Below are 22,588 nucleotides of genomic sequence, written 5' to 3'. Positions count from 1 at the left end.
GTTCCTCTCTCTCTGTTTGCTTTTATTATTAATTTTGAATTTACAAAACATCAGGATGTTGGTTGTGTTATTTTTTTTTAATTATTTTTTTAAATATATATTATTTTTCATTGACCATGTTTGTTTTTATTTTATAGCTGTTGTTGTTGCTGTTTTGTTGTCTGGTGTTGTTGTTGTAGAAGATCCAAGACTGTATTCGGGAGTTGTTGGTTGTTTTTATTTAAAATGTGTGTTTTGTGTTGTTGTTGTTATGCTTTGAATTTTAATTTAAAATATTTTCTTGCTGAATTTATTTTTTGTTTATGTGTTTTGGATTTTCTTCTCTTGTTTAAAAATATTTAATTTTGTTGTTGTTGTTGGTTTTTCTTCATAGTCATTTTAAAAAGGAAACAATTTAGTTTGGTTGTTAGTTGTCACCACCTTCTTGTGGTTCATCGCCATCACCCTGGGTGTCCGATGTCCAGAGGGTAAGGTTGTCTCTCAACAATTGCATGATGAGTGTTGAGTCCTTGTATGAATCCTCGTTGAGGGTATCCAGTTCAGCTATCGCATCATCGAATGCCTATGGTTTGCAAAAAATTCAAATATTTTAGTATATGATTTTTTTTAAATATTAAAAATTATTAACAAAAAACAAAAACAACAACAAATATATATGTTTATAAAGAAATATGTAGCAATTTTTTTGTTGATAATATTCGAAAAAAATTAGTAGTAATGGTTTTGTTTTGTTAAAGTAAACAAATCAAATTATTACGAACCACCTAACCTCAAAATGAACACTCCTTTTTTGTGTCTATTTTATACAAATTTAAAAACAATAATATAAAAAACTAAGAGCTTAATCATAAAAGATTGTGTTGTTGAAAATCAAAGTTGTTGTTTTGCTTGTTTATTTGCCAAAATATGTCAATTAAAATTAAATTAGCAGACAATATTAAAAACACTACATTATTATTGAATTGACAGACGTCAGCAGTGAAGAATTCCCTTTAATATAAAATGACAAGTTAACGGAATGTGTGAGAAAGCTGTTTATAGGGATCAATAACAACGGAAACGAATGTGATTAAATTGATTTATAGATCCCTAAAAGTTGTCTTTAATAATAAATATAAATAAATAAATTAAATAATATTATACGTCAAGTAAATCATTATGATGAGAAATTTAATTAATTTAAATATATCCATAACCTGAATTTGTAAATCACATCTTAAAAGGGCTTTTAAATTATTAGGGAACCACCTAACCTCAAAATGAACATTCGTTTTTTTTTAGTAATTTTTATACAAATTTCAAAAACAATTCTATATAAAATTAAGAGCTTTATCATAAAAATGTGTAATAAATTGTATTCTGTTTGGTTTTAGTAGAAAATTTCAACCTAACCTAAAAAGGATATGTAAAAATGATTGTGTCATATATAATGTTCTAAATAAATATAAGCATTCTCCTGTGTTCCACCATACTAATGAAAGGCATATTTTTCATATACCCACTGAAATTACTAAACTTTTTTAGTTATTGAACCTAACCTCGAAAAACTTAAAATAATTGTTTTGTATATTTTTGAGTTTTCTTTTTAATATAAAATCTCTTAAGATTTGCATATAGAATAACAAAATAGTGTTAAAAAATTAAAAAAACATTTCAATTTTGAGGTTATAATTTTGTTTTGATTTGTTTACTTATTTTATAAGAAAAAAGAAATACTCAACACGTTACATCATCAAAGAGTTTTGGAATTTTCAAATTTGGATATCATTATTGATTGCTTCAGGTGTGTGGTGGTGGGAGTAGTGGTAATTCAAAAAAAAAAAAAGGCAGAGACAGGGCCGCGACAAACCCTCAGGATTGATTGTTTACACATTTAGAACCAATAGAATTGAAAATGTTGTTAGTAAACACACACACATACAATAAAACATGCATATAATAGAAAAAACTTATTGGAATCTGAAGGGGTCAGTGGCATGTTATAGTGGGTTTGATCGGTTTCCAAGATTCCAAAACAAGTGGCAAGCAGTCAAAAAATATCATCAGCAGCGCATTAAAAAGGCATCACATCTTTGTTTGGAAAAAGAGTTTTGGAAATACGATTTTCTTTTAACTCATTGTTGGGTTAGGTGGTAATATTGAAATAGACCAGCAGGGTGTTAGACTAATAAACTACAGTATTTTAGGATTTTGGTTTCGAAACGGTTATGAGAAGTAGGCTCGGTTTTTAGATTTTATATTTTAATTCCAAAGGATCAGGCGGAGGCAGGCACGCACATAGAATTTTTTATATTTACGCCCAGCAAAAAAAAAAGCTTTTTGTTTTTGGTTTTAAAAATAATAAGAAAAAAAAACAAATTGTTTGAAAATAAAAAATATTGAAACCTGTTTAGCTAAATGACAGGCCCGCGCTGGTGAATTGATAATTTCATAATAGAAGACGGAAAAGTTTAGAGCAAGACCTAATCTGATGGGATGTGTGGGCTGCATTTTTGTTTTGGCAATATCGAAGGCCTCCTGATAGGCCTTTTTCGAATCTTCAACCACGGCTACAAAAAAAAAAATAATTCAAAGAAAATATATGTGTTAAAAGTGAAACATATAAAGAAAAGGTTTTAAGATATACGGAGGAGGAGAAGTAAAATAAAACAAAAAGGAGATCAAAAAAAAAAAAAAAAAATAAATAATGGTCCTGGTCTAGTACCATGGAAGTCTAACACAAATATTAAAAGAAGGTATGTAGTTAAGAAAAATAAATATTTGACTCCCCAAGAATCAGAATTTCCCATGATGATGTTGCGTGTTTTTGTTTTTTTTTTTATTTTCATTAGGTTTGCTAATATTTCTTTATATTTGTTGTTGTTGTTTTAGACAAAAAACATCATATTAACCTGTTTGGCCAATTGGCAAGCTTTGTCTGGAGAATTCAGAATCTCATAGTAGAAGACTGAGAAATTAAGTGCAAGACCCAATCTGATGGGATGTGTTGGTTGCATTTTACCCTTGCTAATTTCAAATGCATCCTGGTATGCGGTTTGGGAGTCGTCAACAACGGCTATAAAATTTGTTTTATTAAAACATTATTATGGGTGTCATATGGGATTTTCAAAAACATTTTTGGTTTTGGGTTGAGAAAACACAATTTTGTTTTTATAATATGGAAAAAAACAACCATTATTAAAAAATGAAATATACTTACTGTTGCGGGCATCTCCTGTGGCTACTTCAGCTAAATACCTGTAATAATCTCCCTTCATTTTCAGATAGAAAACCTTACTTTCTGGATTGCTAGCTTTAGGAATAAGGTATTTGTCAAGAAGACCCTGGAATGGAAAAAAATAAGAAGAATTTAATAAAAAAAGTATAAAAATATGTTTGAATATGTCTTTAAAACAAATCATGATTTATTCAACATAACCTCAAAAAATTTAAAAGACTTTGTAATGAAAAATTTTATTGTTTCGAAAATCACGCCTTAAAAGGGCTTTTAAAAAAATACGTCTTAATGGTATCTAAAAAATCCAATCTTGGGTGAGCCTTTAGAAAATTGTGTTGTTAGAAAATAAAAGTTGCTATTTTGCTTGTTTATTTGCCAACATATGTCAATTAAATAAATTTTAGCAGACAATAATAAAACACTGCATTATTGCATTGAGAGACGTCAACATTAAAGAATTGCCTTTAATATAAAATGACAAGTCAAAGGAATGTGTGAGAATGCTGTTTATAGGGATCAAAAACAACGGAAACGAATGTGAATAAATTTGATTTATAGATCCCTAACAGTTGCCTTTACAAAGACATAAAAGTATAAAGATAGGACAATTGATACGTAAGCAATTTCCAACAGATGGCTTTTCCTCTGTTGTTACGATATCATAACAACAGAGAGGACAATATTAAACGTTTTTAATGATATATCTTAAGCTTATAAAATGAAAATACATATTTTGGGTGCAGGCCTCTAATTTTATTTACATTTTATTCACACATTTTCGCGTATTGGCGTTTTTATTCTTAACATGCCTCTGTTAACCTTGATTCCCCCTGGATATTTTTTCATAAACTATTTTGCCAAAATGCATTTTGTCGAGTCTTTACGGTTTCTATGTCTTTGGCCTTTAATTTACACAGGTTATATTTTACGCCCTATGTAATGTCAAATTTATATTTATCCGATGGATCTTTAAAAAAGTCTTCTTCTAAAAATCGATGCTTGGATGCGTTTTTTTTTACTCCACATTTCCATAACTGTCAAACTTCCCAAAATCGAACCACCATTATTCCGAAAAAAATCGAATTATGGGGAATTTATGTTATGGGCTTAATTATAATTTGCCGCCCTAGTGGTACTATAACCACTACATGAGCTCCGACTTTAAAATAATATTCGACTTATAGAATTTCGAAGGTATTCTAATTGCCAGTCTAATAAATTAATACAAAATCAGAAATAAAAGATATTATTTCAAATCGGTGTTTCTGTTTTCTGTTTCATTAAAAAATATTTATGGAAATCCGTTTTTTCATTCCCATTCCTTGTTATAAAAATAGAATTAAAGGATAACATTCTATTACAACAACCACCAACATCCCCCTATTACTGCGTTGTTGTTACAAAAATAGCGTGGTGGGATAGGGTTGGGGTTTCAATTTCAGGGTCCTTTCTTCTCTACTACCTCGTTAATATGCATTTTTTAAAATAGATTTATTGATTGAAAACGACACCAACAACAAAAAAAATAAAATAAAAATCCATCAACTAGTTAAAGAGTTTAACAGAAGAAGAAGACAGTCATCAGGTGGTAAAGTCCTCACAAACAGGTATATATATCGATATCTATACAAGTACATATTTGATATACATACAGACCCACCCCACCAACATGATTATATTTACACATACACAGAGCAAGCTGTCAGTCAGTCAGTCGTGGTACACGCTTCGAGGGGGTGAAGAATAACGATGAGTGGAAATTAAGTTTACTCTCCGGGGAGCATAATATTATTCATTAAACCACCAAACAAAAAAGTAAGGTTATAAATAGTGTGAACATCACACACAAACACAGGCCACACTTTATAATCAGCAGTAGTTTATTTGTGTGTATAAGTTTGTATTTATGTGCGTTGATAATCAACACACCACAAATGATCGGAGAACAAAAATGTGCAGATATAATTAATTTGTTCTAAAACCCCCTCACCCCAAACACTGGACATTATCTGTGTATGTAAACAATATTGGTACTCCCTAAAAGAGGTGTCCGTTATATTTTTTTGGTATTTTATTCAATACTTTTTAATTATGTCCCCTGCTAAAAGGGCAAATTTCCTTCTAGCGAACATCCTTTAAAATTTTAAGACTAACTAAAGCGCTTTTAGACATATATGTCAAATCAAGCTTGATTTGACATATAAAATTAAATCATTATTATGTCAACTTGTTTGAAATCCATAAAAAAATATTAGCTAATTATTGTTCGATTTACAAATCAAGTCCATAATTGTTTTGCTTGTTTATTTGCTAAAATATGGCAATTAAATAAATTTTAGCAGACAAAAATATAAATTCTTCATTCTACATTGACAGACGTCAACATTAAAGAGCAACTTTTAATATAAAGTGACAAGCCATAGGAATGTATGAGAATGCAGTGTATATAGGATAGAAATTTATATATGTACGAAATAAATTAAAGAATATTATACGTCAAATTAATCATTATGATGGAAAATTTAATTATTTTAAATATATTCACATGACCTAAACTTTTAAATATAGAATTAAAATTTATTAAATTTTTGTTTAAATGTTTTAACTTACCAAAACTTCATAACAGATTTCCCTAAGTTCCTTCTCCACGCGTTCTCTGTACTCGCGGGCGAGTTGTTGTTTTCTGGCGGAGGCTTCGGTTTTCTGCTCAATGGAGGAAATTACTCTCCATGATGATCTGGAAAATGAAATAAATACACAAAAATAAGTAAACTGATAATCCAAAATAGTATTAATATATTTTCTAAATAATAAATAGATTAATAGAAAATTAATCTTAAAAAAAATTAATAAAGCTCTTATTAAAAATAATCTGGCTGTATCTAAATTGATCAACGTGAGATTTACACAGGAGGTCAATTTTTATTGTCGAAATTCTATAGTAATATGGATTTAATTAAAAAGTTTCTATTACATATTTTAAGTAATATTTAGGCCTTTAGTAAATATAGACGATTTAAATTGCCAGTTTTATTAAATATATTTAAATAAGTCTTCATAAATGAGGTTTAGGCGGCTAAACGTTCATATATACATGCCGCTTAAATTCATATTATTGAGATTTACACAGGACAAAATTGTATTGGCGAAATTCCTAATTTTTTTTTGAGAAAACAAAAGTCAATTAACGTGGCGTACGCAATGGAATTGACGTTTGAAATCGAGTTGATTTAGTAGTATGAACACGTTCTTAGTATTTCTGGCTTGGTTATATGATTTAATATACACTACATCTTGTCACACAATCTATGACAAGTTTCTAGACCTCCTACAAATCAAATTAAGTACAGTTACCTATATTATTAATCATTAACATAATTTTTGGTGATTTTAAAAAATAATAACAACAACATACCTGCGGGCACCAACAACATTTTTGTAAGCAACTGATAGCAAATTTCTTTCTTCATTTGACAGTTCAACACCGGTTTCTGTGACTGATTTCATAGCTTGAGCCATGTCATCGTATCTGAAATATGCAAGAAGAAGATAATGAGAAAAACAAACAAAGCATAAATTTAAATAACAATAACATGTGTCAACGAGACAAATCACAATGTGTCTAAAAATAGAATAAACAGTGAAAATAAACCTGTTCAAGTTCTTACCTTTCGGATTGTTCGGCCAATTTTGCCTTTTGGACCAATTCCTCTTTATCGACTGTCGACATTTTGATGTGTTTTTTGTTTTTGCTTTAACTTAGAAATTTAAAAGTTTGTTACTTTGTGTAATGGGTAAACGCTTGCCCACAACTTTTATTTGTTTGAATACAGTTCGCGCTTAGAGAGATTATAATGTAAGGAATCTAAAACTGAATGCGTCGCTCACAGTATGACTATCTGTAAAGAAGAATTGAAAAAAGTAATAAAATTAGTATAGTAATATTTCAAATATATTTAAAATTTGCAAAATATGTGTAAATACTGCAAAGGTTTTGCATAATTCCAGTAATATATTTTAAATATTTTTATTTAAAGTTTTTTGTCTTTAAATATATTCATGTATATAGTTCGAAATCATTTCAGGAACGTGTATATTTTATTAAATGTATGTATGTGCACCGTCTTTATTTCAAATGTGTATGAGGTAATTTGTTATTTAAAAATATTTATTGTTTGGCCGTTTCCATTACGCTTTAATAATAATAATATTATGATTAGTCATATTATGACTAAGCATGTCAAGAAAAAATAAAGTCATTGAACTTGAATTTAAGCGATAATACATAAACATTTATGTAGTGCAATTTGTATGTAATTTATTGCAAGTATCACAAAAATTCTAAATAGCCTTTTAAACACATTTTCACCACACAATATTTAGTAACACAAAATGTTGACATCCGTCGTTGACAACCAATTTTATCTAAGCAAAATATCTAAACGCATTGTTAAGTGTTTTTTAACATAAAATATAATAAATTATGGCCAACTTATTGTGTAATAATTTATTTCCTATTTATATCACATCGGACTGAGTGATCCCTAACTCATCGCGATTCAGTGAAGTTTTAGAGCTAAAGTAATTTGTTGCATTAAAACAAATTGAACTAAAGTCCAATCTAACAATTCATTCATTTATTTAAATCTCTTTTTTCTTTAGTTTTCTTAAAACAACGTAAAATATAAGAAACTTTGTCAAATATATCACAGTAATTCTTTTTCTTTATGTCTATGAATCCTAACTAGTGATCCCTAATTCATTGATCATATGACATATTTCTCAAAGAACGATAGAAAATAAACATGCTGAAACAAGTTTATTCATTTCCCTTATTACACAAATTGAATTAAGAAACAAAATTAATTATTAAAATATCTAGCATTGCTTTCTCTCACTCCACCGCTCTGATCCACCCCTATAAATAAATTCAATTTGATGCAATAATAACACATAACAATATGATGACTCAGGCCCCCACATTGCATTATTTTGCTCTGCATTGTGGCAACGCTATAACATTCTATTCTTTTGCTCCAAAATTGTTGTTATTGTTTTCCCACACTCACATTAAAAAAAAAACAACCAAAGCAATAATTGTTAATTGTGTGTTTAATAGCATTATTAAAACAATTTTAATTTACAAAATAAAGGCATGGCCTTTAAGAAGATTACAAGAACAAACAACAAGAAAAACTCACACACAAGTGTCAAATTATAAATGTGAAGGTTGAGAGACATGAGTGAATGGCTTTCTAACAGCCACATAACCTTTGCATGCATCTCTCTATCTCACACACACTCTGCTCTTATTAAATGTCATTGCTGCTAATCATGTTAAGTTAGCTGTAAGTGTATGACAGTTATTTGCAACGACGTATGGCAGTCAGGCAGGCGGCGTATTAAGGATACGGCGTTAAACTAGATTAATTTAAATTGTTTTACAGAGAAGTTAATTTCAAAGAATTTTATATAATACCAGGTTTACACTACATTCAATTATTATTTTTTATACATTTAAAACCCAATGCAGACAAAATTAACTGAAAGTAAAGAAATCCATTAAACACAAATCTTGTAGCCTGACTTGGAATAAAATTAATATTAATGGAACATATTATTTTTCTTAATGAAAAAACGACATTCCTTGGCCCTTAGTATTTATGTTGACATTCAACTCTATAATACAAAAAAATGTTAATTTTAACATTGGTGTATTAAAAGGTGACACCAACGTTTTTTTACGCGCAGCATATACCAAAAAAGGGAAAATAGATCTCCACCACATTACGCCCACATTATTTTACAAAAATAATGGCATGTAGAGGAGTTCGGTTCGTACGTTGGATGACAGTTCACACACACACACTCAAACATAAAAGCCCACTTGTTGGGTATTGCTGGTACTTTTTTAGCCTGCAGCAGCAGCTTCTTTCATGCGTACGTGCGTGTCGTAAAATTGTGTAAGTATGTATATACGACTGTGGCTGCACAAACGCCTTCATCCATGCATAACACATCTATAAATATTTATATATAGGTTTCACATAAATCCCAGTGTCTTCATTTTGTTTTCTCTTCTATGAATTTAACCACCCACTCCTCCCCCTCCAGCTCCAGAATTTTTTTCCAGCATCCCATAAGGAGGGTATTATAGTACATACATATACATATGTAAACTATATATATGTATATAAAACGGATGATTGGATACACGGATCATGGCTATGACACATAGACGACAGACAATAGGATACAGAAGAGATAGACAAGAATTAGGCAGGCGACTTATGGGTGAAGTTTATATTTAAATTGTCTTCTTCTTCGCCTTAAGAAAATAAATTTCATTAAGACGAATAAAATTTATTTCTTTTTTATTATACATACAAAGATAATGTGGTTGGGATGCAGCATATGCAACATCTTTTTTCTAGATGGTGTATGTATGCATGAAGAAACATGCGTTTTTCCGTCTGTTGAATATGGCCATAAACAACAAGACAATAAATGAAAGTGGGCGTAGTGTGTTTTTTGGTTTATTCTCACACATTTTTCAATATATATATATATATTTATATAGTATATACATATGTATATTTTCTATATAGGCTATTAGGATTCTCTTGACAACAAGACAAAATGAAATATAAAAGTCCTCACAAAAGAGACATTTGAAATGAAGTAACATAATTTAGGTTTATAGGGTTCTATAGTTTCGGGAAATAAAAATCTGAAAGGAATATTTTAAATAAATAATAGTTAGGAAAAAACTAAGGATACATTTACACAAAACGTGTTTTACGAATATGAAAACTAAACTATTATTTATAATTAAAAACTTCAGGTGTGAATTAAGGTAATTCTAATCGTTTTATATTTTATTGAAAGCTTATAGTACATTTACATTGCAACGGAATTGGTTAAGCCAATGAGTTTTAATTGTCAATTCCATTCCACATATATATGAAATAAATCTTCATAGAGTAGGTTAACCCTGTACAAATTTTTAAAGTACATCCCGTTTATGCTTTTTGAAATAAAATACAATTGGTTTATAAAAATATGGAAATTTGTGACACATCTCACATATTTAGAATAAAATAATGTAAGATCTAAATTTGACACATGTAAAAAAATTACTTATTTTTTTGTGGCAGATTCGCATATTTTTACGGCAGGAATAAACCAACAAAGGCAGTTTTTATTATATCCGCTTTTATAGGGCTCTATAGTGTTGAAAAGCAACAGTTGGAAAATTCGTAGAAAATAATTTTTTTAATAAAACAAAACCAAATATATAATAATTTACAGCAAAATGACACTAGGAAAAGACGACAACTGTCACTAATAAAACTTTCGTATAGAAAAATGTCACTGGCGACAGGCTACTGTCACTGATAATAGTAATTGCTTATATGAAAATTCCATCAGTGATATTTTCGAATATAGAAAATTTTTTCGATGATATTTTTCGTATATAGACAAAATTTCAATATATAGAAAAAGTCATTGGTGACTTCTCATATTAGAAATATTGTCATAAATGGTCATGATTTTTAAAGAGGAATATATCACTGGTGATTTTCTTGTATTCAGACAGCTGTCATCGATTTCAATTTATCATGCAACAGAATATTCTAGCTGATGCAAATTTACTGGGAAAAACTGTCACTGGTGATAAATTCGGATGGAATTGTCACTTTTTTATGGAGATTACACTTTTGTTTCTTATTCAGACAGGTGTCATCACTGATGCGGATGATTTTCAAGGAGAAATGACATTGATGATAAGCTTTCTGTAGATATTTTTTTTACTAATTCGATAAACATTTTAAAGAAAATTCCTTGATTTAAATGTAATTTCATTCCATGTGGAAAAAGAAGTACAAAGACAGGCAATGAAAATTGTGAATGGAATGGAAAGAAGGGTGGGGTGTGTGGTGGTGTTAGGTTTGGTTTAGGTCTTTGACAAGAAAATTGGAATTCCTTTTCAAAATGTCAATAACACGCACACACACACGTTCACTCACAAACCAAGAGCAGCAGCGCACCACTTGAGGTCATAGCTGTTGAAAGAAATTTTCTCGATACTCATAGAAAAGTGTATGAGGAGAACAAAAAAGGAGGCGATACAAAGGATGAATTCCTTAACAGCCTTTCTTTTCTTTTGCAAAAGAAAATTATAAAATTTAATAGTATGTATGTGTTTTATGGAAATTACCTTTTTTAGTTTGGTTATTTGGTTTTTTCTTACAAAATATAGTATGTATATATTTTTTATTATTTTGTGCAATATTTTTTAATTCTTTAGCACCATTAAGAAGAAAAATTTCTTTTATTGTTTAAACATTTTTTTAAAAAATGTTTTTTTTTTTTTTTGGTTTTTGTTGTAGTAGTTGTTGCAGCAATTTAAACTAACTAATAATATTATTTGTTTAATAAAGACGGAATGTATACTTTTGTTATTTGTTATTTGTTATTTATTTAATTATCCAGTAATACAAAAGCCTTCATGGCCAAAAAAATATATTACATAGTTAATAAACCTGAAATAATTTTAACATTTTACTATTATTCTATTATTGGCTCCCCAGCCTTTATTTACATTAAACAATTTTTTAAACAGATCTACAGTATTAAAATTAATTGGCAAAACATTACCCAAGTTTCATATTGATGCTTCGGACTAAAAACAGTATCTTGAGCACACACACACAAGTGCATTCTAAGTTTTAAACGGAATGCATTGTTAGAGTGTGAGAATATGCGCAATTCTATAGGTAAATAGTTCCAGCATCGAGCAACCCGAACAACAAAACATCTTTCGAAACACAGATTATGTATATGTGGTATTATTAATTGGGTATTTCTACTTGAGTGAGAGAAAGTAAATAAATTACACAACTGCTTAGGGAATCCCGTTTTTATAATTTTATAGAAGTGTGTTAAGTTACGGAAATCAATAAATTTTCTAAACGAACAACCTAAAAAGTTTTTAACAAAATGGGAAATATGTTCACGTAACTTAATGTTATATACAAATCTGGCAATCATATTCATAATTTTCCGTAATTTAATAATGTTGTAATCAGATGTGCCAGATACCACTTCCAAAGCATACAAAATGCTTGGCATTAGAAGTGCATGTGCCATTTTTATTTTAACCCATTTTGGTAAAAATATGCTCACGCTGTGCAACTTCCGTAGAATATAGTAGACTTTAGATTGAACAACATCAATATGGGAAAAATTTAACTTGTTATCTAATAATAATCCCAAACATTTATGTCTATCTACTATATCAACGCCTGATTGACCTACTAAGATATTGATATTAGGCACTTGAGCACCAAAGATAATTGCCTTTGTCTTATTTGGGTTAATATATAATGAATTATCCTGAGTTTTAACGTCCGTTCCAAACATGCATTTATTCCATTCTCAAGGTCATACATTTTATATCGATCTGAATTAAACATAAGGAACACATCATCAGCAAATATGTGCAATGAACATGTATTGAGATATATTTTCGTTCATATACATTATAAAGAGTAATGGTTACCGATCCTTGCGGAACTCCAGAATCTAATGATATAATGGTAGATGATATCCCATTTAACTCAACAAACTGCTTTCGGTCATTTACATAAGACATTATAAGTTTACATGCAGAAAATGAGAAATTAAACTTATTTTTAAGCTTGCGAATCAGCACCTCATGATTAATCGAATTGAATGCTTTCGACAAATCAAGAGAAACCAATGCACTAACTCGATTGAAATTACTGTGACATCTGATAGTGTCAGTTAAGTGTAAGAGTAATGATGTTGTGCTATGGCCCGCACGAAAAGCATATTGCTCATCAATAAATTTGCTCCTTGTACTCAAGAGAATTTGATTTTTCATTATATGTTCGCAAACTTTGGAAATAACTGGAAGAATTGAGATTGGCCGCAAATCATCAGCATCACGAACTGTGGAAACCTTAGCTTAGAAACCTTAGAAACTTTTGTTGTTCTTGTTCTTTTTTCTTTGTCGATTTTGTTTTATAAATTTCCAATGTATATTTTGTTTTAAGTTTTTTTTTTTCTAGAACAATTAAAATTGTATGTATGTATATAATATTTTTTTTTTTTTGGTTCAACTACAGTTTTTTTGTTATGCGAGAATTTTGTGTTAATAGACCAACGGTTCAGACAAGACTTGCAACATATTTAGAGAAAAAATTGCACAATCCCAAAATCTAGAGGCGGAATGTCGATGGCGACGTCGCCGCCGTCGTTATTGTGTTCTTACCAAAAGTCTTCTTGACAGTAGCTGAGAAAGGGACAGGGAGAGAGAAAGTGGCGCACAGGAAATTTCTTCCCCTTTTTGACAGGGTAATAATTAAACAAAGAAAGAGCGAGAGAGAGAGTATTACAATTACATAAAAGAGCCAAGAGAATGTGGGGGATATGCCACCCGTCATTGCCGCATAAAAAAGGAACTAGAGGAATAAATATCTATCAAATAATACACATTTTAGAGAGCAAAAGACCGAATCTTTTAGTAACATTTTACAGAGAAAATAATACACTTGGTATGAAAGAGATAGGGACGGAAAGAGTACACAATAAAGTAAAATTATTAATTACCCTGTGAGTGAGACTGCAAAATAGGAGAAGAGCAAACTGTAACCTGCGCATAAAGGAGTCACAGTGTAAAGGAGAATAAGAGAGAGATAATGGGAGAAACCCCCAAAAAATCGTTATGACCAATAGTAAAATATATGTGGATTGGATGTTGGCAACCAAAATCATGTTGATCCAACAAAGGACATTTCTTAACTGCCTACATACATACGCAGCACTCATCAACAATAAATCATCTTTTGCAGGCAGACAATTGAGAGCTCTCCAAGTTGTCTATGGATGAACTACTACTACACACACATATATACATAGAACAAAATGAAAAAAGTTAATTCTTGGGGATACCTCTTGACTCAATGTTAACATTATAATTTAAGCAATAGAGGCCCACAGTAGTAGTTAGTCAGTCTGACAGACGGTTTTGTTGTAATTAACTACATAGATGTGTATGTAACACACAAAATAGATTTTAATTTGTAATCATCAAGGGAAAAACCTCTCAGTTTATTTTTTGGCAACATGCGTTACGCTCTACATTAAGAATGTAACGAAAAAGAAAGAATGAAAAACAACAACTTGAAGACGCCTTAGTGTCTGCAATACACAACAAACAATTTAAGGGTAATTTAGCTTTTATGCTTTGTTCTATTATGTACATAAAATAGTAACATAAATTAAGTGCCAAATTGATAAAAGCAAATCGAATGGTTGTTTTTTTTTTTTTTTTTTTTTTTTGTGGACCAAGGACTAAAAAAACGTGGTTTTATCAAAATAGCGCAGGATGGACATTGGTGACGTTTTTTTCTCACAAGCATTCGAAATAAAAACTATTTAAAAAAAACGTATTGAAAAATTTTGATAAATTCAAGTACATTTCTTTAAAATTAATAAGGGAAAATCGAAAACAATTGTGATTATCAGAATGTTCTGAAACAGAGAATTTATTTTTGGGGGAAAAATTCTCGTTTGTTCTCATAGAAATACGAAAAAAATATTTTTTTGTATTATAAAATGCCGATAAATTCAAGTACATTTCATTCAATATTAATCAGGGGAAATCGAAAACTATTTTGATTAGGAGAATATTCTGAAGCAGCGAATATATTTTTTTAAATAAAAATATTTTCGCTGCCACTGGATTTCGTTAAACCAATGGGTTTAAAATGGCATATACATTGGAACTTTTTACCGGGTTAACCTACTTTATGAGGATTTATTTGACATATATGCAAAGGAATTGACAATTTAAAACCACTGGGTTAACGAAATCCGGTTAAATGTAAACGTACTATGTATTATAGCAATTAACATTCAATGTACATTCAGTTTTATAGCAATTTCAGATTTTGCTGTTATAAAATAATTTTAGAAATATTCTGACATTTACATTGCTGTATTTGACGCTTTTGCATGCATTGATGCATAAACCCATGCCCATTTATTTAATTTTCAAAAATGTCATTGTACAAACTTGACAGAGATAATGAAATATCTTACATAGGGTTCACACAATCGAAAACGTTTTTCAATGATTAGCCTCATTTACACAAATACTTCCTCAAATAAGAATATCTGCATAAAAATACACTTTTCTAATTTGCTCATTAAAATTTTGACAGATTACACATTTCCTTCTGTTCTATAATTTTAAAATTGTCAAATCAAGATAATTCAATTTTCCCCAAAACAAAAATAAAAAAAAAGAAAAAAAAAACATTCAACAAACAACATTGACCCTGTAGTCGAAATTTTCAAAATTACTATATACGCCCGTATATAAAACAATTGAATAATTTCAATAGACAATTACTTAAATACCTTGAATGCCATTAAATCTCAATACCGTTGGGATTAGAAAAACAAACAACCTGCATAAAAAAAATCAACACACCCAAAATAAAAAAAGAAACACACAAACAAACATTGTTGTGCGCCAATATGTCAAATACCCATTGTTGTTGTAAGAAAAAAACGAATTCGACAAAAAAAATAAATACAAATTAAATTCATTGGGCCCTTTATATTGGCCAATAATACCTTATAATACCCTACCTATTTCCAATTAATTCAAATATAAATAACATATTAGGGTGGGGTATAAATACACACAAAAACATTGGAACATTTCTTAATACCAATGGCTTAAAAGGGTTAGTAACTAAATACACATGTTTGGTTTTTTATGACAAAAACAAATCATACACAACAAACCCATATTTTTTATCAAAATGAGCTAAGTAATAAAACGACGTTGTCATGGACGTGTTACGGAAATCAAAAGTACAAATTATATGTCTGATAATAAGAAAATACAACATAACAACCCAACCACCCAAGATGGAAATGGGCACACGTTGTTTGCAATAATACGTTTGTCACTCGATTTGTCTGTCAGAGCGCAACGGAAGTTACAAAAAAAAATTTTCAGAAAATAAATTTACTTGAGTGTTTCTTTCAAATTACTTATCACTCTGAATCTAATTTCCCCAAATTAAATGCATATTTCAATTGATTAGCTCAAACTCGGTTTATTTACGAGGTACATTATCGGCTGTTTACTCAACTTGACAGTTACATGTGAAAAAAAATGATGACAAAAGGTGACAGATGCAACAACGATGTTAGATCTTGGCAAATTAATTGTCTAAAATCGAATCTTATTAGAATATGAGAGAAAATAAAATAGTATATATATAGGGGGGTTCACATTATCGAAATATCTGTAAAATGACAAAGTTTACAAAATGTTGTAAAAATTGCCATTAAAAGTGCACGTAAACAATGCATCATTTTGCAAAAAAAAAAAAAAAATATATATATATATATCGATATATAGCCCATCATTGTTAGGGAAATTATCACTTATTTGACATGTACACAAATGAAATGACAATCGAAACAATGGTTGTTAATTATAAAACACGTTTGGTGTAAATACGCCCCCTTCACAATAGGTTAATGAGGGTTCACACAATCGAAAATGATACGAAGTGGGTAATCTACTTCACAGACACATTTGTATGAATTTGTTTAAGAAAAAATTGTATTAAATACCTTTAAACAAAATAATACTATCACACAAATTAGATTATGTATCTACCATTCACTACACAAATAAAAAACAACAAGCTTCTTTGCAATGACCTTTTTCGATACTGTTGTTTTTATAACTTCTACATCGGGTAGTTAATTCCTAAAATAAATTTTTAATGTGTCTACAACAAGGGATGATGATGATGGTGTAGACGTCGACGGCTAATAACAACAAAGCTTGTCCCACGAAAAAATGCTGTGGGGAGGTGGAGGGTGGAGTAAAACCAAAATTAGTAATTGCGCAAGGACTTGTCGTTATTGATTTTTTATGAGTATTTCATCATGCCATCACAATAACAACAACCACCACTACAGACTACAACGTCGTCATCGCAGGCCATCATCGTCCTCGCCATCACCATTGACATCCATTTGAAAATAACAACGAAGACGGCAATGGCAACAAACTCCTTTAAAAAACTGTATATATGTATAGCTATGTACACATTTAATAGGTAACATACTGACTGGGTATACTGATAGAAGTATGTGTTTATTTTTTCCATCATCAAACAGTCAGTCATTCGGCCAAAAGCTATAATCACTTATGAAGAAAAAAATCGACAAACTTTAGTATGTATGAAAAATATTGGTCTATCAAACGTTCCAACTTGTTTCTCTCTACCCATCACACACTCAACAAATCATTCTTATTGGAGTTTTGGAGTGGGAATATACGAGAAAAAACCCCCAAAGCATCAGTCATCAATATTAATCGAAAGAAGCAAACTCCAACCACACAACCCAAAATAAACAAAAATTAAAAAAAAAACTTTTTTTAATTTGTTTTACTTGTGGTGGGTTTACACAAAAACTTTGTTGTTGTTTACTTAATTTGGTGTGATGGGTATTTTTCTCTTAAACAATCTACGGAAATTTCCTCAACCACATAATTTAAAACTTTTTGTTTGGGTTGGTTTTATTAAATATTAAAAAAATTGTTCAAAATTGAAAAATATTGAGAATGTTTAACTAAAATAAAAATGTATATTTCCATAGAATATATTTCAGACATCGTCGTCCTGCTCCTTTCACTCAAGAAAATGCAAGCATTTTGAAGCTAATCAACTATTTTCCATAGAATATATTTCAGACATCGTCGTCCTGCTCCTTTCACTCAAGAAAATGCAAGCATTTTGAAGCTAATCAACTATTTTAAAGATTAATGTAAACAAATAATAGTGTCAATACAAAGTTGTATTTGAGAACACAGCTGACAGTATTTGAGAAATCATTTCAATTGATTTTTTGAAAAAGATATCTTGATTTAATTTCGCAGGGTAAATCGAGGTGAATACATAGCTTGATTAGCTGATAGATCGAGAGAAGGCATATTAATACAACAAACGATTTTTTGAACGCACTTCTTTGTCATTGCCTATTTGAAAGCTCGCACCGGCAGATCAGCTGTTTACCACATTTGTGGCATGTTAACATCCTAAAGGCAAGTTCACACAAACAGTTTGAACTGTCAGCTGTGTTTGTCGATTATGGAGAATCTAATAACCATAAATATTTTCTTGAATAACGAACAGGAAATGTCACAGGTTCAATTATATACCGAAAAATATAATTAAAATGTCAACATAAAAGCGAACTTACATATAACAATGTATCATAATTAATGGCTGAATCAGGGGTTTTTTCTTAATCAGGCTGAATTCACCACGATTTATAATAAAAATGTGAAAGCGGATTTACATATAACATTTAATCAGGTTTAAAGGCTGAATCAGGGATTATTTTCTTAATCAGGCTGAATTTACCATGACTTATCATACAAATTTAAATCATCGTGCAGCAGGGTTTATTTTAAATCATGATCGAAATCATGATACTAATGTAATGCAACGCTGTTTTTTTTACGAAAATATGCAACTCTCTCATAATGTACCAACATTTTGCAACTGTTTTCTCATGTTGTTTGTTTATATATTTAACGGTTGCCAAAAATCAAAGATGTTTTTTTTTTTACTTTTCAAACGATCACATTATTGCAAAAACATTTCAGTGGTAATTGTATAGTAAATGTACTTTTACGATAATTAAACTCATTAAAATAGTATAAATGTCGACCTATAAATCACTATCATTCCATGTTACATTTGTTTTGCAGATTTTCTAACAATATTGCCAAAAGTAGCACGTAAAATTAGTTGCGTGCATTAATTAATCATGTGTAAACAATGTGTATTGTGATCATTTACATTGTCATTGTTATTAGAGGGGTTCACATGATTGCATATATCGTGCAAGGAATCAATTTATACATTCAAATATTAAAAATTAAGAATCAAAAAGAAAAGAATGCACCCTCCTGATCAAAGGGAAGATGATGAAGTGGGGGGGTCTTAGTCAATAAATAATAAATGATTAACAAAACTGAACAGAAAATAATAAAAATTATCAGATAATGATCATCTCCTGTATTGAGAAAATATTCTTACAAGAAGATAAACAAACACACACACATTCAAAATGTTGATGGATGAATGATTGGTGGTGGTACATTCATAGGTATTTCTGGTAAGTTCGACAGACAATGCGGGGCGGCCAATAATAAGAAAAAAATTAAAAAAAAAAGAAATCATATAAAAGCAAAAACAAAAAAAAACTCATGAATTGGCGGACAAAACACACAGCGTACAAAATGAACAAGTAGATATATATATATCTGATTGGGGAATGTTAAAAATAAATTATTTTCGTATGCATGTGTGTGTGTAGACAAACAAAAAGAAGAACAAAAAAGAGAAAGAGAATGTCATAAATTTAACCAACAAGAATGAATGAATGGATTTTCGCAGAAGTAAAGGGTGTAGGAGGAGAGAGAGGGATCTTTTGCCGAAATGCATTAGTGATCTCAGGAAAAAGGGAAAACCCCATTAAAAATCCCAAGTCATGTTACAACACATTCTCAATGTTTACAACAACTACACACATGTGCAGCAGCAAAATGTTATGCTGCCCCTCTCAAGTCCCAAGGTGAGGATTTCAAGCCAAACAATAACCGGTTAATTTAAATGAACAAATAATTGGTAAACAGAATATAATTTGATATTGATTTTAAAATAGATTTGTTTTCTTGTTCTGAACTATCCTCTCCTCTCCCCCATTGGATTCTCTTTTGCGTATTGAATTTTTCTAACAATGTGGCAATATTAAAATGCTGCATTGCAGTTATTGCCGGCGGCATTGATCTTCTATTTTTTGCTCTTTTAATTGATGAAAATATTTTGGTAAACAAAAATATTATTTGATATTGATATGAAAAAAATAGATTAATTAGTTATTAATTAGCATTATTGAATTGTACACTATCATCCTCCCCCCTCCCTTTCCTCCTCTAACCCCTTTGCAAACATTTTTTTACATATTGCATTTTGTTTTCTAAGCAATGTGGCAACAATATTATGTGTTGCATTGCAGTTATTGCCGGCTTTGATCATCTATTTCTCTCTCTCGCTCTTCTTACATTTTGACAGTTGATTTTTGCCGTCAAGACGAATAAGCAAACAGAAAAAATGACATCAGAGAAATTTTGGCGCCGCATTTTTTTTGGGTCAATTGCAAAACCACTTAAAGAATGTCATACCATGTGAACACGGCTTGTAAACGGTGTGTGGTGTGTCATTCATTGCGAATTTCTTTTGCAAATTGTCATTTATTTGCAAAAATAACAACAAAACGAGGACCAAAGAAAAAAGAGCATAACCAAACGCGTACGTTCTCTTTTTTGTTTAACCAACCACTCCCTTTCCATATTTTTTTTTAAAAAGAAATAGCGAATAGTTGGAAAATGCGTCATGGTTTGACACACAATATATGAGCTGCTATCATACTTTTCAACGAGTTTATCATCAATGCGAGAGAGTGTGTGTGTTAGTGTGAGTTATGGGGTTATAGCGGAATATTGTAAAGAAGAAAAGAACGAATGAGAAATAGCTTTCGCATGACAAACATGTTTAAAAACGGAAAACGTTAGGAATATAGAAGAAAGATATCTTTTAATTTTTTTGTTAACGGATTCTATGTCAAAAAGTGCCAGAAAAATGAAAATAAAAAAAAAACAAATGACAAATCAATGAGAGCAAGAGTATTATCCATATGAGATATGCAAAAATTCAGTTACTACACCCAATGACAAATGGGAGAGAGAGAGCTCGATAATCAACACCAAGAGAAAATACTAACCAAAGAAAAAAGTCAACAACGACTGCGGCGACGAACAAGAAAGAATGTGTTTCAATGTGTATTAGACGAAAAAAGCATGCGCGAAAATAAAGTACGTGCAAGTGTGCTGCTGTCATACAAACACACAAACGAAATAAGTAAAATACCTATACATGACGACGACCGACCAAACGAACGACACACAGATACTTGCAACAGAGTTGCCAACTGTTGGGAAAAGTGTAATTGTGTGTGCACATTTTATTTAAACAGGGTTTCCAGCACCGTTTGGCATTGTGAATGATTAATAATACTGCATTAATGTTTCACACAAGTGTTGGGGGGTTTGGTTCGTCGCATGTTCTTCTTCTTGGTTGTTTGTTTAAAACGAATGAACTTCTAAATTGTAGGCAAAAATTGACAGAGTTAACCAAATATAAATATGGCAACATAGTATACCCACATTTTTTTCTTCAAAAACTAATATCCCACAGAGCAATTTGGAAATAAAGTAAAGAATCCACACACACGCACACACACTTTGATGAAGGAATATAGAAATAAACCCGCACACACACAGATACAACAAAAAATATATCTTAAACGACGGCCAAGAAGAATAAAAAAACAATGAATTTGCGCTGAATGTCATATAATGTAAAAAAAAGACGTTGAACGGCGGATAATTTTTTTTCGATTCGTTTTGTGAAAAAAGTACGCACACACACCCACCGCATAACGCACACTGTATAATGGTCCCCACCATGTACACATACATCTAAAAAACACATTTACACACACACACACAATACATATACAATATACGATTTTTTCATTCTATGGATAGTCACATTTTCAGAATTTTAGAATGAATTTAAAAAAATCATTTAAAAAACTTTAATTATTTTTCAATACACATTTGTTTTTGTTTCAAATTGAATTTAAAACGGCTTTGAAAAAGCGTGCACATACATATCTGAAGTTTTTTTTTTCTTTACAACCATGAAAAAATTTTTTGCGTAGTATTTTTATCGATCGGCCGACGATGACAACGACGTAAACGACGACGAGTTGCCAGTGTAGTCACTAGGCTAGTGTAAAGGTGGAGGCATATATTTTTTTCTTAGCGAAAAAAAAATCTTGAAATTTTTTTCTAGTTTTCACTTTATTCCGTTAGTTGCTGTTCATTTCATTCTCTTTTTCACATTTAATTAATTTTACAAAATTTGTCATTTTGCAAATTTCAACACATTTTTTTTCAATTTGAAATTCGTTTTTTTCTTTACTTTTTTCCCCTTTTAGTTCATATGGGCCACCACAGGCAGGCTGGCAAGTGAGAAAAAATTGGAAAATTTTTACTTACTTTTGCTTCAATTGAAATGACGACGACGACTACAACCAACACAACGAAGACAAACGACTAAAGGCGACACAAGAACTCAGTAGATTTTTTTCTTCTTCGTCGCAATT

The 22,588-nt window shown here is 30.4% G+C and overlaps 1 protein-coding gene across 2 annotated transcripts; it reads right to left on the bottom strand.

Moving 5' to 3' along the window:
- Positions 1–286: 286 nt before the first annotated feature.
- Positions 287–22,588, bottom strand: LOC133332407 (14-3-3 protein zeta). 2 transcript variants are annotated; one of them, XM_061540809.1, is made up of 7 exons: positions 22,482–22,588; positions 6,886–7,116; positions 6,633–6,746; positions 5,828–5,954; positions 3,200–3,323; positions 2,892–3,055; positions 287–562 (listed from the first exon to the last, which is right to left on the bottom strand). In XM_061540809.1, exons 2-7 carry the CDS (start codon positions 6,945–6,947, stop codon positions 407–409), a joined length of 747 nt encoding a protein of 248 aa, XP_061396793.1. In that variant the 5' UTR covers positions 6,948–7,116; positions 22,482–22,588; the 3' UTR covers positions 287–406. The 2 variants fall into 2 exon arrangements, with proteins under 2 accessions (XP_061396793.1, XP_061396792.1); XM_061540808.1 differs by lacking the exons at positions 2,892–3,055; positions 22,482–22,588 and adding exons at positions 2,386–2,549; positions 22,405–22,429.

Source organism: Musca vetustissima, unplaced genomic scaffold (assembly GCF_032173495.1).
Source record: "Musca vetustissima isolate MV318-11 ecotype Yass unplaced genomic scaffold, APGP_CSIRO_Mvet_v1 utg698, whole genome shotgun sequence".
In the NCBI taxonomy this organism is placed as follows: Eukaryota; Metazoa; Arthropoda; class Insecta; order Diptera; family Muscidae; genus Musca; species Musca vetustissima.
This window is presented reverse-complemented; position numbering and strand designations above follow the sequence as displayed.

Excerpts from the sequence above, each read along its gene's own strand:
- LOC133332407 (XM_061540809.1), bottom strand. The coding sequence starts at position 6,947 with ATGTCGACAGTCGATAAAGAGGAATTGGTCCAAAAGGCAAAATTGGCC. Across the intron at positions 6,747-6,885 it reads TTGGCCGAACAATCCGAAAG|ATACGATGACATGGCTCAAG; the intron begins GTAAGAACTTGA and ends TGCATATTTCAG. Across the intron at positions 3,324-5,827 it reads AAATCTGTTATGAAGTTTTG|GGTCTTCTTGACAAATACCT; the intron begins GTAAGTTAAAAC and ends TTTCCATTCCAG.